Raw genomic sequence first — 17,099 nt, 5'->3', positions numbered from 1 at the left:
TTCAAATCTCTGAGGAGGGAGGTCTTTGCCTGTGTCCTTTGTTTGGACTGCCGTTCTCTCTTTGGATTTAAGAGAGGCCAGATATATTCTTCAAGTTCTCCAAAGTTTCCTGAAGTATTTTCTTCTATTCAGTATAGTGAGTATTAGAAAGGCGAATTAGTCTTATAATTAATTTCTGCATTTGCAATTGTGTGTTTGCTGAAGAAATATCTTTATTTCTGTTTGCTGTCACTTTGATTATTCTGAGGAGGGGCAGTCTCTCCAGTTTTTATAAGTTAGACCCTGTAAATTTTTCCATCCTGGTATTACAGAGATAGTGTACTTTTTTTCTTTCTTTAATAAAATCTTTTCTTTTAGAACCGGAGTGATTTCTTCCCTTGTTTGGATTTTCAGGGGAAGGGGAGGGGGAAAAGTGAATCCCTCTTTGTTTGATTCAAGGAGTTTGAATGAAGGTATCTCTCCCAAGGACAAGGGGAGGGGGAAGGAGGTGGGGGGGAATGGATTATTTCCCTTTGTGTTAAGATCCAAGGAAGTTGGGATCTGTGTTCCCCAGGGAAAGTTTGGGGGAACAGGGAGTGTACTAGACACTGGAATTTCTAGTTGGTGGAAGCTTTTACCAGATCTAAACTAGGATTTAGTTTAGAGGAGTCCATGCAGGTCCCCATCTTGTGAACGCTAAAGTTCAAAGTGGGGAATAAACCTATGAGAAAGGCTTCCCAAATTACGGTAGGCAACCTTGGTGTTCCATCAGTTCACTTCACAACAAGTTTTTAACATGGTGGTATAGGAACCAAGAAAGTGTGGAAACTGCTGGCCTAGAGGAATAAGTATAGGGCTGAGATTCAGGAAGTCCTGAATGCTAATCCTGGCTGCGCCACTGACTCACTTGTCCAATCTAGGATAAATAAATTATCTATAAATTACTTCTACTACCCTGGGGGATGTGAAACAGATGTGACTACACTGTAATACACTTTCTCCATTGTTATAGGGTATGTCAAATTGCAATAGAAGTGATCCACACTTGAATGAGTCCATTTAATACAATAGGGTTGGGATGGGAGGAGAAACTTTTTTTTAAAAAAAGTGGATTTTTAGCTAGATGGTTGGTGTAGTTTTCCTAGTCACAAGGGACTGAAGTGAAAGGGAAGAGAAGGAAGATTAATACAAAGTGTATTGCACTGGTAAAAAGAACTTCCACCTCTAGAGACCATCAGTTGCATTTCCCTCCCCTAAGAAAATGAAACCAAAAATCCCCATCCCTTCTTGCTGAGTGATTTGCTGACATCAGATCTGGTCAAGAGTTAAATAAGAAAAAATATTAATTTTCAATGGATGTGCCTTAGGCTAAATGCATGCCATAGCTAGCAAAGTCACATCACTAACTCTGGACTCTGTCAAATAAGAAAGGCCTTGCTTGATGCAGAAGCCACAGAATGTCTACCAATTCAGCAGGAAGTTGGGTTAACTCAATGGGAACCTTTAATTAAGCAAATTGGGGTTTAGATGATCTGCAAAGAGATATTATAGAGGTGATATGGTAATTTCTCCATTAAAATACTGATTAAAAGAGGTAGGTAATTTAGCACAAAAAATGAAGAAACTTTACTAAGTACTCATGATTAGATCTCTGGAGTAATATCCTGGTGCCACTGACATCAGTGGGGGTTTTGCCATTGACTTCGGGCGAAGATTTCCTCTCTGCATTCTTAGACTAGTTTGGCCAAATGCTGCTCTCAAAATGGTACCCTTCTTGTTCCCATGCAGTTTATCTGCCTTGGAGACGATAGGCATTATTTATTTATTTATTTTTGGTCTCCATGTCTCTAATTTGGAGAAGTTAATGTTTGTACTGTAGGTCACTGGAAAGGTCATTTACATTTTTTGGCAGTGAGGTTTTGAATTTTGCCAATTAAATTGGAGCTAGAAGGCATTAATTATTTTTATTAGCTAGTACATAAACAAACAAATGCAATACAATTTAGTAGATCTGTAAAAAAAGTATTAATTTACTAAGAAAAACAAAGTCGTAGTAACATATAGGGAAGGTTAATAAAAGTAAATATTTGTTCTAAACTGTAACTTTTCATTGCTTCTTTGATGGATAGCTTCACAAGAGGGAAAGTGTGTGAGGGGGAAGGGGGATGAGAGGGAAGGTCATGGATACTATAGTTTCTGCTCATAGTGGGAGCTATAATTACAGTAGAACCTCAGAGTTGGGAAAACCTCGGGAATGGAGGTTGTTCATAACTCAAACGTTCGTAACTCTGAACAACACATTATGGTTGTTCTTTCAAAAGTTTACAACTGAACCTTGACTTAATACAGCTTTGAAACTTTACTATGCAACAGAAAAATGCTGCATTTCCTTTTTTTATAAATAGTTTACATTTAACACAATATTATATTGTATTTTTTTCCCCTTGGTCTCTGCTACTGCCTGATTGCGTACTTCTGGTCCAAATGGGGTGTGTGGCTGACTGGTCTGTTCGTAACTGATGTTTTACTGTAATGCAGTGTTCCAAACAACAACATTTAACTCCTCCATAGTTGCTCAGACCTTTGTCAAACCAGCTCTTCTTGGGCTGACACTTTTCCCATGCTTGGCCCTAGCCTGAAGGTGAATTTATTTGAAAGGTATGAACAAAACCAGCTGAGCTATTTTTGAGTTACACAATCACAGGAAAAAAGCCATAATTTGTTCATATGTTCCAAACCACAATTTTATTTTCTGTCTGTGTTACTCAGAAAAAAAAGGATGAAGCTACAAACATCAAGCTTACTTGTTCCGTAGTCCTTATTGTGGGAGAAAATCACATTTGAAGAAACTTGGTTCAGTAAAGTTACAGAGCTGAATTTTACTCTGCTTGCTTCTGCCAACTTAAAACAGGATACAGGGTGGCAAGATGGCCACAAGCTCAGATGCACTGTGGGTAGCCACTAGCTGGGCATTGCTGTCTTCAAATGGAGTGGTGCCAGCCAGAGAGGTGGCGTGCACCAGGAAGCTAGGGTATGTGCACGTTTGCTCTATCCCTGCAGCAATCTATACTGCAAGGCTCCTAAGGAACCCTGGAATCTCCAAGGGAGGGAAATAAGCCCTGCCCTCCCACAAGGGATGAAACTCATCTAGTGCACAGCAAGCATCACGATGTGCACCTGCCTGGGCCAGCCTGGGTAAGTGTGGCACTTGACCATTTAATATGAGTTTTCTCATGACTGCTAGAATTTTCCACTTACTCGTCTCCTCCAATGCCTCAGTTAAAGATGTATGTTGAGAAAGAGTCAAGAAGGGGGTGCTTGTTATGGGCATCTCAGTATTCCTGGATTAAGGAGCCCTGAAGTGCACATGGCTGAGTTAAGGATTCTCCCCACCATTAAAATCCATGCCAGGACCTCATGTTTGAGAGACCCAAGACAGAATGTTCAAGCCTATACATGTTGTGTTAGTGCTAAGCAGCATGAATTCCAGACTGCTGGTGCCAAGGGATTCAATGAAAAAAGAGTAAGTGACCTGAGTCTGTCTTTAAGGGAGCTGTCAAGGCACCTAAAATTGTGGGCTCCTGGTTTAACCGTCAGATACTTAAATATGTGATACTTGGACCACAAAAACAACATTTAATTTTTATGGGGAGCAACTCTGGTGGTGGCTTCATGGCTGAAATACTAGGGATTGAAATGGGGATTTCCAGAACTAAAAGCATGAGCAACTGCAGTTTATCCTAAAGAGACAAGCCTTCTGTAGCCAGAGGCTGTAACAACTCATCTCCTTTGTAAATTGGCACAGAGGGGGCTTAGAACACAAACTCACCACGGGGTTAACACTGTTATGTCTAGGGCACTGTTATGTCACAGTGGAAAACATTTTCTGTGAATATTTGTTCAAATTTAAATGATCATAACTTTTGTGTGTGCTTTTTCCATGAATATCTGAAAATATGAGCCTTACTAACGGAAGGAATCCTTGAAAATAGCTTCCCAAAGCACATTCCACATTGTATATTTAACTGTAAAGTTCACAATTCACACTGGGTAAAATTTTCAGATGCACCTATGTGATTTAGGAACCTAAATCCCATTTTCAAAAGGACCTTGGGCCACATTTTTAAAGATATTTAGGCACTCCGTATGAATTTCAAGAGTGCCTAGGTACCTAACTCCCATTGCCTTATGCAACTAAAAAATGCTCACAAGACTCTGTTTTTGAGCTAAGAAAATGTGTGAAGAAAGGTATGATTCATTATGAGTTTCACAATCTACTCACAAACATTCTGTGAAAAGAAAGACAAAATTTAACAGATAAATAATTTGTCACAAATCATTTGCTGATCTCTATCCTTATTACAATTTGATAAGAAATGTCTCTACTCAGCAAGCAGAGAGAGTACAATTTAACTAAGAAACTCAATTTTTATCATGTTGTATTGAGATTATTAAGGAATGGGTAACATATAAAGGAAATGACCAAAACAATGACGGGAGCTAGGAGACATGCTAATGTAGGTGATTGGGGGGTAGGATTAAATCAACATTTGTTAAATGAAGGAAACAAATAGTCAGATTCTGCCACCCGTTATTTCCTCCACACCCCTAGATTGCAATGCAATTGCTACTTAGGGACACGTTTCAATTTCAAGTTTCTAAGACTGTATTAGGAAGTATGCAGTGTAGTCATAGCCCTCTCAGTCCCAGAATATCAGAGAGAAGGTGGGTGAGGTGCTATCTTTTATTGGACCAACTTTTCTGTTGGTTAGAGAGACCAGCATATGAGCCACAGAGGACTCTTCTTCAGGTCTGGGTAGACCTCTGAATGGCTTGAAAGCTCATCTCTCTCTCACTAACAGAGAAGTTGGTCCAATAAAAGGACTTGTCTTACAGCTAGATCGGCACTGCTGCGATCGATGCAGTGGTGTCAATTTAGCAGGTCTGGTGAAGACCCGCTATGTTAATGGCAGAGTGCTCTCCCATTGACTCCTGTACTCCAGCTCCCCAAGAAAAGTAGGGTAAGTCAGTGGGAGACCATCTCCCTCAACTCCGCGCTGGGTAGACACTGCTGTAAGTCGACGTAAGGTACATTGACTTCAGTTACATAACCTTCAGTTAACCCACCCACCTTTTCTCTTTAGTATTACGGAGTGGCAGACAATACAGAATAGTGGACACACAAGTAAAGCTATTTAAGGCATTTTCTTCAGTGGTTTTTTTAAGTGCAGTCTATTGCATTTGAAGGAAACAATTTAGAGAACTAGATTCTAATCTCAGATATGCATGCATGTCATGGAAGATAAACTAGATGCACAGTAGCTGATTCTACAGAATACAAAGCAATATAGGCTTCCTAACCAAGATCAGAATCTGGCTCTAATGGTTGTGCTTTGAAAGAAAATATACATTACTCTTGCTCTACTGTCTTGTAGACAGAGAATCACACTAAAGATGTGTCTTCCTTGAAAAAGAAAAAGAAATGTATTCTTAATCTTTAATTCAGGTTAGCAAACCTAAGTGGCTAATTTAGGTTAAAAATAGCAGTAAAGACGAGGCAATTCTGATATTTTAACTTGCACTGCAGCTTGAGTTCTCCTTTAGACTTGAATTTGAGCTCCTAGCCAAGTTAAAACCAGAGTTGCCTTTTCTTTGTGTTACCTTATCACCATAGGGATATGTTACATATGCATCCCTATGTTAGTATAGCTTCCCCCCCCCCCCCAAGCTATACTATTGTCACCTGAATAATGAAGCACAATGGCAATGGTTTGTGCAGAATGCCATTGAACAGTTCCTAAAGGACTGGCTACTTTTCTGGAAGAAAGACTTCCCACCCCACAAACGTGGAATCTTTAGAGATGAGAAAAAGAGAAATAAAAAGTGAGCTTTGGTATTTATGCTTAGAGCTGTGGCTGCACAAGAACAACCAGATAGAGAGAATCAAGACAATCTGTCTTAAAGGGCACTCAGAAAAATCAATAATGGCTCAGGCTGTACTTTAAGAACTCAAGTTCAGGTAAAGGTAATTCCCCCCCCCCCCATATTGTCCTTACATAAACCAACACATTCCACTTTTAGGATTTTTTTTTAAGTCAGCTATCAGTAGACAAATGATATCCTTGAGTGCTTGGTTTTACTTACTTGGAAGAAAAGCTGTCTCTAAAATAACTCAAAACATCTGATTATACTTTTCACTTATAGCATATATCACCACCTTTTTATGAGGCTCTCAAAGCACTTTACAAACATTAATTAATCTTACATCACCACTATGAGGCCGCTATCCTTGTTTTATAAACAGGGAAACTGAGGCACTGACAGATTTAGTGGCATGTCCAATGTCACACAATAAATCAGTGTCAAGATCAGGAAGAAAGCCCAGGTTTTCTCCTCTCCAGCTCTAATCACTGGACAAACACCATAATTTTGTAAAGTTCTTGATCAGAAATGTTTCTGAAAATGAAAGTAAGTTTATTACGAAAGTAATTTAAATCCATAAAAAAATAAAGGATAAAGTATCACATTTGCAATGAAAAGAAAAAAAAATCCCTATGCAGAGACATCATTTTAAATTTTAAATGTGTACACCCCCCCCCCCCCCAATCCACTGCCTCCTCACATGCAATATACCTAAAGTTCTTCAAAGGCAGAAATGCCCTTACACTCAATGGGCCAAATTTTGTGCTGACATTCACCACATGCAATACCAATGAGGGCAATTGTTGTTGGGTATCTAGGAGCACATTAATAAAAAGACTAATGAAGAACATAGAAATCTGCCAGTCAGCAGGAGAGGAGAAGACCTCAGGGTAACAAAATTGTACACATGGATGTTCATGAAATGTGTCTTTCTATTCTACACTAACAATCACAGATCATCCAGCCTGTCTCCCGCAAAAATAAAAGCTCTAACTTCTTAGTAGAGCCACAGCAGATCCATACTTTCTTGCTTACATAAATGATGTTTATTCAGAATTATTTGCTTTATTTGACATTATTTGCTGTCAAACGATGCATGCAATATTGGATTCTGGTTTCAAATTATACTGTAACCTATCTTTATTTAATATTACATTTTCCTTTAGTTGCCTAGATGTATGATATATTATTACTGCAAGCCATACCAGCACTTACTGCATTAACTGCCACTGACAGGCAATAATTACCCACATTATAGGAATCACAAAATTTTAAAACAAGAAACGAACAAATAAACCAGGCATTAGGGCTACAGGGGCCCCAGCTAAATGGGATCAGTAGTCGCTCTGAAAATTGTTATGATCGTGAAGGGAGGAGTTAGCTGACAATGTATACAGTATTTAAATAACGAAAAACTTACAATAGTTACACAGTAGGGTGGCCTCTTTTCCCTCACCAAGATGTGTGTTCTCCCTTTTAACGTTTAGTCCCAACTCATAGAAATTAGGCATGGAAAAGACCTACACGTATTACATTATTTACTCCAAAGCCAATCAAGCAATCGACACAGAGCCTAAACTTCCCCTCAGCATTGCTCTTGTGCCACCATTTCTCCTTTGAGCTCTAGTTCTCTTTATTGCTACTGTCATGCTGAGGTGTTCCTCAGCAGGCTGCTCGCCTACCATGGAAGGTCAGCACCCACATCTCTCCTATCCAGAGCCCAAATGTTTCATATCTGTTGGATGTTCTGGAATTAAATGATAGTCTGCCTTGTGTTTGTTACTGTGATGTCACTAAATCAACATGAACAACGAAGAAATTGTTTCTCTCTTCTCCAGTCTGAGATGGAGATGAGCCAGCCAGCCAGGATCTGGTGGATCTCTCCTGGCGGCAAGTTTCATACATCCAACTTGGTGTAATCAATTGTCATTTATTTTCTTTGTTCTTAAAAAGACGCTCAGGCCAGGTGGCTGGTACAGACACAGTGGTCCAAAATGCTTGGCTCACTTCACTTTGCCATAAAGTGTGAAATTGGCAATGTTTTGGCTTTTACGGCAATTATTTTCTGCAGCATTTCACAAAAGTGAAATATGCAGTTTTGATGGTTGAAAACTGTTAAGAGCCCCCCTTGAGTTGTCTATAAACATCCAAAGAGATGTGGTGAAATCCTCACCCCTGCTCTGTCCCCTTTACACAGGGTAGGAGAGCCAGAGTGGCATAAAGGGGCTCAAGAAGTTCCAATTCTGGCCAGAGGAAGATTCTCTCAGTGCAGGCACTGCGGTGGATGACCATAGGGCTGCTTTCTGAGGACCCATTTGCAAACCCCTGCATAGAGGGCAGGCTGGGGGCAGGGCTAGGACTGAAATTCTAGGCAGTGCTGCAACACATAGGGTAGTCCTGGGAGACTCATTTTAGTTAAACAGGCCCCTAGGGCTGCCTAAAGTATGACAAACCTTTCCAGTTCCCATAGCAACCCAGAAGTAGGACACACAAATGTGGCTTAAAGTCAACCTAGCCCCACCTCCTCCTGTGCTATGAGGCTTGTGCTGTGCCTCTTCGGTGCAGCACAGATTCTCACCCTCATACATATATGTTGTTAGGGTCATGACTGAAAGTGTTTAAATAATATCAAGTGGGAACTGGGAATGAATCTTTGGGAGGAATGAACAATGTCACACACTCTCTCACAATGAAGATTATGCCTAGTGGGATTCTGAACTGCCCCATCAATTGAGTTTTATTTATGACAGGCACAGAGACTGGTCACAGTACTATACATTCAGTAGACTGGTCAAAACTCCAAATTTCCATTCTATGAGGAATTATAACATTTCTAATACTTTTTGTTCTAATTGGAACAAAGAGTTGAAATTTCCTACACAATAAAATTTCTGGGGAAAAAATTGAGTCAATTGAAACACTGTTTTGAAAAAAAAGTATTTCCATTTTGACATTTTTATCTTAAAATTAGAGTTTAGTCATTTTTAAATTAATCATTAATATATTGTAATGCACAGGGCTGGATTTAGGGGCAGGTGACCCAAGCAACTTGCCTGGGGGTCGGGCTTGGGGGGCACCGGGCTTGGGGTGCTGTTTACCAGGCAAGGATCCTTGTGCTAGATCCAAGAGCTTTCTTCATGCCTTTTGGCTGCCATTCCCTCAACTTGGTTGTGTCAGATACAGCGTCATCTTCTTTAGAGTCAGTATCTCTCTTCAGAGTACTGCAAAGGATATACGTCCTGTTTTCAGCATCAACTATCAGATGGAAGATCTTCCTGGACAATGTTACAAATTTGACTATGAAGCAGCTAAGTGACACTCGCTGGGAGAGCCACATTGACAGCATAAGGCCAGTGAGGTACCAAGTGACTGAGGTTTATGATGTGTGATGGAACTGGTGCAGTTGAATAAAGACGAGGCCAGAATCTGACACAAGGTGCAAAGCCTGGCAAACCCGATCACTGATTTCAAATTTCTGGTCTCACGATCTCTGTTCCAAGTAAATGTTGTAAGCAAGACATTACGAACTCAGGTTGATGGATGTTGCGACCACTACTACTTTGATGAGATGCTGCCTTGATTTCATTGTGGCCTCCAGAGAAAATGGGTTTGAAGGTACCATCACTGCTGCCAAAGAAATGGCAGAAAACTTAGGAGTTGAGCCTGTCTTCAGGGAAACTTATTTTCATTGCAAGAAGAGAGAGTTTGGTTATAAGGATAGAGATGAGGTGATGGTAAGCTCAGAAGAAAAATTCAAGAAGGGTGGTTTTTTGCTTGCTCATTGACACTACCTGAATGTCTATCAAAGAAAGGTTTGGACAAATGAAGCACCATGAAAAGACCTGGTTTTTTTTTGGTATGATCTTAGTAAGCTGCTGGTGGACAGGAAAACACTCTGGAACACTTGTACAGACCTTCACCACATGCTGACACATGGCGAATGTTTGGACATGAATGATAAACACCTCTGTCAAATTGGACAACATCCATCACATTTTGCCAAATGGGAAGCACTCTCCACTGCAAGTTCTCCAATTCATTCATGATGCAGAGCGTAAGGACACCTTTCCTAACGTGTGGATAGGTTTGAGGATTCTGCTCATGCTACCAGTCACAGTCATGAGTGCAGCTTTTCGAAGTTCAGGCTCATTAAAAGATATCTTTCATTGATGATGGCCAATGAGAGACTGACATTGCATGCTATTTTATCGCTTGAAATTCCATTGGCCAGTCTTTGGATCTCTCTAATGCTGTGCTTCAGTTCATGAGGGCAAAGGTGAGAAAAGTGATCTTTTGAACTAAAACAGTATCCCAGGAGTAAGGTGACTATATTTTCCAAAACACAAACACCCCCACCCCTGCAAGACTAAAAAAGGGACATTTTGTGATGACATAATGGTAGATTTTTCTATTTATAAATAGAAACTAATTTAGGGTGTCTTACGTCTCCTAAGTAAAGTGACAGCCCTTGTTTTTCATATGATGTCCTAGGAACTTGTTTAGGGACAAATGAAATGTATCAGTTTTTCATTTCACAAATCAAAACATTTTGATTTATTTTTAAAACTACAAAATGTTTGCCCAAGGCATTTTGCTAGAGCAAGTAGAATTTGCTGTTTACCAGACACAAACAATCCTATGGAACAAGTGTTCAGTGTGCTGGTCAGCATTTGGAGTGAAGAGAAAAGTCAATTCAATGTGGACATGAGCAAAACAGCAGCTTTGATCAAAGTGAATATTAACAATGTTTGTTCAGTATTTCATTATCAATTCACTCACAACATGAAATCACTTGAAAAAATCTACCGTTATGTCGTCACAACAAAAAAAACTTCAAAAACAGACTCCAAAGAGAGACTGCTGAACTTGAATTAATATGCAAATTGGACACAATTAACTCAGGCCTAAACAGAGACCGGGAATGGTTGGGTCATTACACTAATTGAATCTATTTCCCTATGTTAAGTTCTCCTCAGACCTTCTATGGGTCATCTTAATCATCACTTCAAAAGTTTGTTTTCTCCTGCTGATGATAGCTCATCTCAATTGATTAGACTCTTCCTGTTGGTATGCATATTTCCACCTTTTCATGTTCTCTGTATGTATAAATATCTCCTGTCTGTGTGTTCCATTCTATGCATCCGAAGAAGTGAGCTGTAGCTCACGAAAGCTCATGCTGAAATAAATTTGTTAGTCTCTAAGGTGCCACAAGTACTCCTGTTCTTTTTGTCATTAAATAGTTATTGTCTGATGTGCCATAATTTCCTGCAACTGTGAACATTTAAATAGATTAAAAAAATAATAAAAAGCTGAAAAACTCCAGAACATTGATACCATCCATCAAAATTATGAAAAAATAAAAATCATATTCTGCCTACTTATGCCATCTCCAACTATCTAGAAGCAGAAGAAATCATCCTCTTGTCTATTTTAGTGGGTATTCAGCAGAGTTAAAAATGTATAAACTTTAGTGAGCAGCTTTTTGTGCCCGGAGGTTAGCCCAACAAGCTGCTCAAGAAGAGAGGCAGTAAGCCCTGGAATTAAAAGACAGAGAAATACAGGCCCAAACTGAGATCCAGAAGCATGAACTGGCTGTAATGGAGTGGAAGAGACAGAACCCTTCAGCAGCTGGCTCCACTTCCCCCCAAATCTACAAATGGGAGTGGTTGTACCTACAGTATGATGAATCCAGTGATATTGCCGAATATTTCGTCACCTTTGAGAGACTGTGTACTCTCCATGCGATTCCCGAAGATCAAAAATGACCACTTTGGTTGCAAAATTGGCTGGGAGAGCTCTGGACATATTCAGTAAGATGCCTATTGCTGATGCTTCAAACTGTGGTAAATTTAAGGAACTGGTTTTGGAACAGTTTCAGATTACATCTGAAACCTACAGGGTTAAATTCAGAAGTCTTAAGAGGGGATCTGGATTAAGTAATGTGGCCTATGTAAATGAAATGAGAGATTTGTTAGACAAGTGGGTGAGGGGAAAAGATATTACAAGCTTGTAAGAAATGTGTGATCTGGTTACTCAGGAACAGCTCCTGAATACGTTCAGTGATGATGTAAAACAGTATTTGTAGGACAAAAAGGTGGATGCAGTGGGTGAATTAGCTGGTTTTGCAGGCTCTTTTGAGCACTCACAAGCTGCAATTAAACATAAAACACTGGCAGAAGGGTGCAGGGTTGGTGGAAAGCAGAATCATCATTTTACCCCGGGAAAAAGGAGGCTGGGCGTTCACCTCCTCATTCTCCTGTTTATTCATCCCAAGTCTCCTGTACAAGCAGAGAAGCCCAGAAGATGCTATCACTGTGAGTCCACTGAGCATCTGAGGAATACATGTCTAGGAGGAAGCCCTGGTATCCTCACCTGAGTAGAGAAGGCTGCCAAATTGGCCACAAGTGACATGGAACAAGCTCTTGGTGATGAGCCCTCATAAAAGGGCAAGATTGGGACTTACAGGGAGAGGCCCCTGGGAGGCATTCAGTCAGGGAACAGAGCAGGGGAAAATTAAGACAGATGTAAGGTAAAGCCCAAGGAGGGAAGATGTGGGTTTATGTTTATATTTTAATGGTTTGAGAGTTTGTTAGGGGATTCCAGGTGAGAGACCTACAAGTCCTAGCCCTGGCAGAAGGGTGAATCTGAAGAGGTTGTGGGGAGACAGCCTGGTAAAAGGTTATAGTGAAAGAAGCCCAGGGAAATAGCAGGGGCACGTTTGGATAGACAGACTACAAGGTCCCCGGCCTGGAGCCCAGAGGAGTAGGAGGTCCGGTGTTCCCCAACCAGTCACCAGAGAAGGTGGCATGTAGCTCCCTGATATAAGGGGATAGGGACATTGGAAAGCTGAGCCAAGTGAGTGCAAGGACTATAGGGCTCAGAGTTGGGCACAAAGATATTTTGTAAGGACATTAGACTTAATTGTTGGCCTTTGTTATGCTGGAAGGAATGGAATTAATGTGAGATGTGGCTGAGTCATGGGAAGAGCAACATAGGACTGGAGTGACTATCAGCAGGGGCACTACACCAGAGAGCACTGCTACACCAACCCTAGCCACTCTTCTATAGTCCTTTAGAGGGGAAACGGGGGGGGGGGGGGGGACACAGAGACCCTCACCTCAGGGAACATGTGTGTGTTAAAAAATAAGTCTAAAATACTCTCACTTTACAAATTTGGGTTATTCAACACTCTTTCTTATGGATATCAGGTAACTTTAAAATAAGTACCTACCTAACTACCTCTATGTCCTGCATAGGTGTACTAAGTTTAGTTTTCAGTCTTACAGTTCACTACTTATATCATCCACAAAATCAAACAACTTGGCATCTACAAAGACTAAACAGCAATCTGAACGCTGTCAACATGAAACTCCTTCTGAGCACGAAAGGTGGCTTTGAGCTAATAGTGAGTGTAATGCAATTATCTTTGCTATGGAAACTATGCTACAACGTGAATGTGTGCTAGATAGCCAAGGGCATCATGCAATTATCGGCACAAATAGAAACTTTGCCCAAATGTGAAAATAAATTGGCGCTGTAGAGAGTATGCAGTGTTTTGTATCAGTGCCGGTCCCAGGATATTAGAGAGAGGTCAGGGAAATAGTATGTTTTATTGGACCAACTTCTGTTGGTGAGACACAAGCTTCTAAGCTACACCGAACTCTTCCTCAGAACTGGGAAAGGTACTCGGTGTCACAGTTAAATATGAGATTGAACAGATAGTTTAGCATAGAATATCAGGGTTGGAAGGGACCTCAGGAGGTCATCTAGTCCACCCCCCTGCTCAAAGCAGGACCAATCCCCAAATAAATCATCCCAGCCAGGGCTTCATCAAGCCTGACCTTAAAAACCTCTAAGGAAGGAGATTCCACCACCTCCCTAGGTAACACATTCCAGTGCTTCACCACCCGCCTAGTGAAAAAGATTTCCTAATATCCAACCTAAACCTCCCCCTCTGCAACTTGAGTTAGCCCTTATTCTAAGACACCATTCAAGGTGAAGAGGCTCATTAACACCCCCTGTAATCATAGGACAAAAGGGGGGCGGAGTTAGTGGAGTATAGATTGTTGTAATAAGCCATAAATCCAGTCTCTTTAGTAAGACTATGATGTTTAGTGTCTTGCAAAGTTATGAATTCAAGCTCCCAGGCTTGAAAGTGTTGTAGAGGTTTCCTTTGAGGATGAGGACTGAGAGGTCAGATAGAGTGATCGCTTTGTGAAAAGTGTTCACCCACAGGTGCTAGGGTGTTGGGTTTTTTATCATTTTCCTGTCCGAGTTCACTTAAGAGCCTAATGTTTGTCTGGTTTCACCCACATAATTGATATTGGGGCACGTAGTGCATTGCATGAGGTACACCACATGTGTAGGACCCACAGATCTTATGTTGTGGGGGGGGAGGGTTGTTGGTCATTGTAGCAGTGGAAATATGCCTGTAGGTTTTGCATCTGTTGTTTCTGGTGCTGTTGAGATGATATATCCTGCTCTGGGGGGAGCTTGCTTTGGATTATGATCTTGGAGAGATTGGCTGGGGTGGGGGGTAGTTATGAAGGCCAGAAGAGGGGTTTCAGGAAAGCTTTCAGGATAGGGTCCCCATAGAGTATGGAATGGGACATAGTAGTTTGATAATAACCCTTATGGGTTCCAGTGTGGGGTAGGAGGTGACAACTTGAGTATATAGGTCAGAGGAGGTGTATGTGTGTAGGGAGTCAATTCTGTATTGAAGTAAGTTTTCTCGGGGATTTGGATGGCTGGAACCTATGGAACAAAAACCACAATTGTGGTGAGAGTTTATAGGGCCTATCATAATTGACAGCATTCATGAGTGATGTAGAAAATATACAAATCCAATTATTATATTTTCTGATGAAAATTGCATGGATTCCAGACCACAGGCTCCTGAATTACATAAGCTAGTTTGGGGTGAAGTATTGCAGATTGCCAGCGTATGCCCAGTAGCATTGGTATACAGCAGGGGTCGGTAACCTTTCAGACATGGTGTGCCAGATCTTCATTTATTCACTCTGATTTAAGGTTTTGCGTGCCAGTCATACATTAACATTTTTAAAAGGTCTCTTTCTATAAGTCTATAATATATAATTAAACTATTGTTGTATGTAAAGGAAAAAAGGTTTTTAAAATGTTTAAGAAGCTTCATTTAAAATTAAATTAAAATGCAGAGCCCCCCGGATCAGTGACCAGGAGCCGGGCAGTGTGAGTGCCACTGAAAATCAGCTCACATGCTATAGGTTGCCTACCCCGGTATACAGAATTAACAGCCAGGAGTTTGATTATTGCAAACAGGTGAACAACTTTCCACAAGATGTCAACGCTATACCAAGGTGGCTTCAGCATTCATTAAACTCACTGCCTTCAAGGGTATTATTGTGATAATACAGGAAATGGGCATGTTGATTTCCATGTTAACTGGAAAACAGTAAAAATGCTCGTTTGTAACTGAAAAGTAGTGATATTTTCTATAGGGAAATTGAAATAAATGAAAACAGTTTGTTGCAGCTCCCTAAAGGTAGTATTGCATTTGGTCACCAGCCAACTACAAATGTACCATGATTGGAGGCAGCTGAAAAGGAGTAAGTGGTGATTGATTACAGTTGGGTGCTCCCTTGGTGCAACTCCTTCAGTCAACAGAACAAACACTGCTCATGTAGAAAATGAGCCTATACTATGGCTAAAAATGTCTACAGCCCATCAATGAGTTTGAGAAGACTAGGTAGATTGATATGGCCTTTACAATGCTATTTCCCAATGGAGCTGTAGATTTACTCACTGAGAGCTAATTACTAACTGTCAATCCATCCAACAATTTCAAACACTTCATGAATTACAGAGATAGAAGAGCTGCTAAAAATCTGATTTTGATTTTTTGCCAAAACTCCACGGACCACATCTCAGCATGGAATAGTATGTGTAATACCCCCTAGATCTGATATAATGCTTATCAGTAGGTCTCAGTGTACTTTACAAAAGGAGATCGGCATCATTATCCCCATTTTACAGATGGAAAAACTGATGCACTGAGAGGTGAAATGACTTCCCAGGTCACCCAGTAAGTCAGTGGCAAAGCACAGATCCAGAGTTTCCTGAATTCCAGTTTAATGCTCTATTCTCTAGGAAACACTGCCCAATGAAGGAATGAATTAAATGGTATTAATGAGCTAGAGGAAAGACTACTGAAACCAGAGCTTGTACTTGCCAAAAATCTAATGTTCTACCATTCATCTTTGAGGGGTACTAACAGCTACTGGCACATGCTGCAGTGAACTCTTGGACAGGATACTGTTTTTGCAACCTCCAACCCTGTTCTTCACATTAAGAGCAGATGATTTGCACTGGCCTGAACTATATCAATGGCTAGATTCAAAAACAGATTAGTTAGCAATGCCAAAAAATATACAGTAAATGGAAGGTGTTCAAAACTTAAGGAAAATCCTTTAATTGTTTCATAGTTCTTCCAAAATTGGGCTGATTTATTCATTAATTTGTTCACATTTCTATGTGGAGAACTTTTGGTATCATACAGATTTTCAACACCTGTGGAAGTGTTACAGCTTGAAGGATCACCCAATGCTTTATGGTGCTGAAGAAGAACAGTTATCAGTCCATAGGAGAGTTAGGTAGATAAGGAAAAAAAAAAGGCAGAAAACCAGTAATGAAGGGTTCTGCTCTAAGTTCCCATTTGACCTAGAGGACACCACTGAGCTGGTCAAGAGAATAGGACAGGGACAACTTACAACTGCAAAAAATGATCTTTTGATGAACCTGCCCAATAAATTTGTATGTGAACAATGATATGTCAATACAGATATACAGTGCATCCTATCCATTGATGCTGTACTTAATTACAAAGCTAAATATGACAGTAAAGGGGAACTCACGTGGAGAACCCTTGAGGAATTGTTTGGTGATGTTCAATGTAGCAATGTAAAGGACAATATTCGGTTTTTCCACCTCTGACTACTCAGCCCAAGAAACATTTAACATTTTGATGGTATGCCCATTGTATCATTGCAGCTGGGTATTTGCATCAGTTAATGTTCAATTAGAACAATAGCTAGCAATCCACATTGAAAGCAGAAGACACTGCTCTTCCTTCTGTACTAGAAATTTGTCCACAGCATGCAGATGACCTGGAAAATAAGCCAATAGAGTTCACAAAATATTACAAAAAAGGACAAAGATGG

At 40.4% G+C, this 17,099-nt stretch overlaps 1 protein-coding gene across 11 annotated transcripts in view; it reads right to left on the bottom strand.

Annotated features, from left to right (window-relative positions):
* RPS6KA2 (ribosomal protein S6 kinase A2) overlaps positions 1 to 17,099 on the bottom strand; it is a 445,421-nt gene that overhangs the window by 120,834 nt on the left and 307,488 nt on the right. Inside the window, exon 1 of one of the 11 annotated variants that reach the window (XM_039528717.1) lies at positions 7,584 to 7,631. The exons of the other annotated variants lie outside the window; for them this stretch is intronic. Within the exon in view, the coding sequence (XP_039384651.1) occupies positions 7,584 to 7,605 (22 nt within the window). The 5' untranslated portion in view covers positions 7,606 to 7,631. Of the gene's footprint in view, positions 1 to 7,583; positions 7,632 to 17,099 lie in introns of those variants that run through there. 11 annotated transcript variants of the gene reach the window in all.

This window comes from Mauremys reevesii, linkage group 3, assembly GCF_016161935.1.
Source record: "Mauremys reevesii isolate NIE-2019 linkage group 3, ASM1616193v1, whole genome shotgun sequence".
Taxonomy (NCBI): domain Eukaryota; kingdom Metazoa; phylum Chordata; order Testudines; family Geoemydidae; genus Mauremys; species Mauremys reevesii.
The sequence above is the reverse complement of the archived record's forward strand: the minus strand, read 5'-3'. Positions and strand labels throughout refer to the sequence as shown.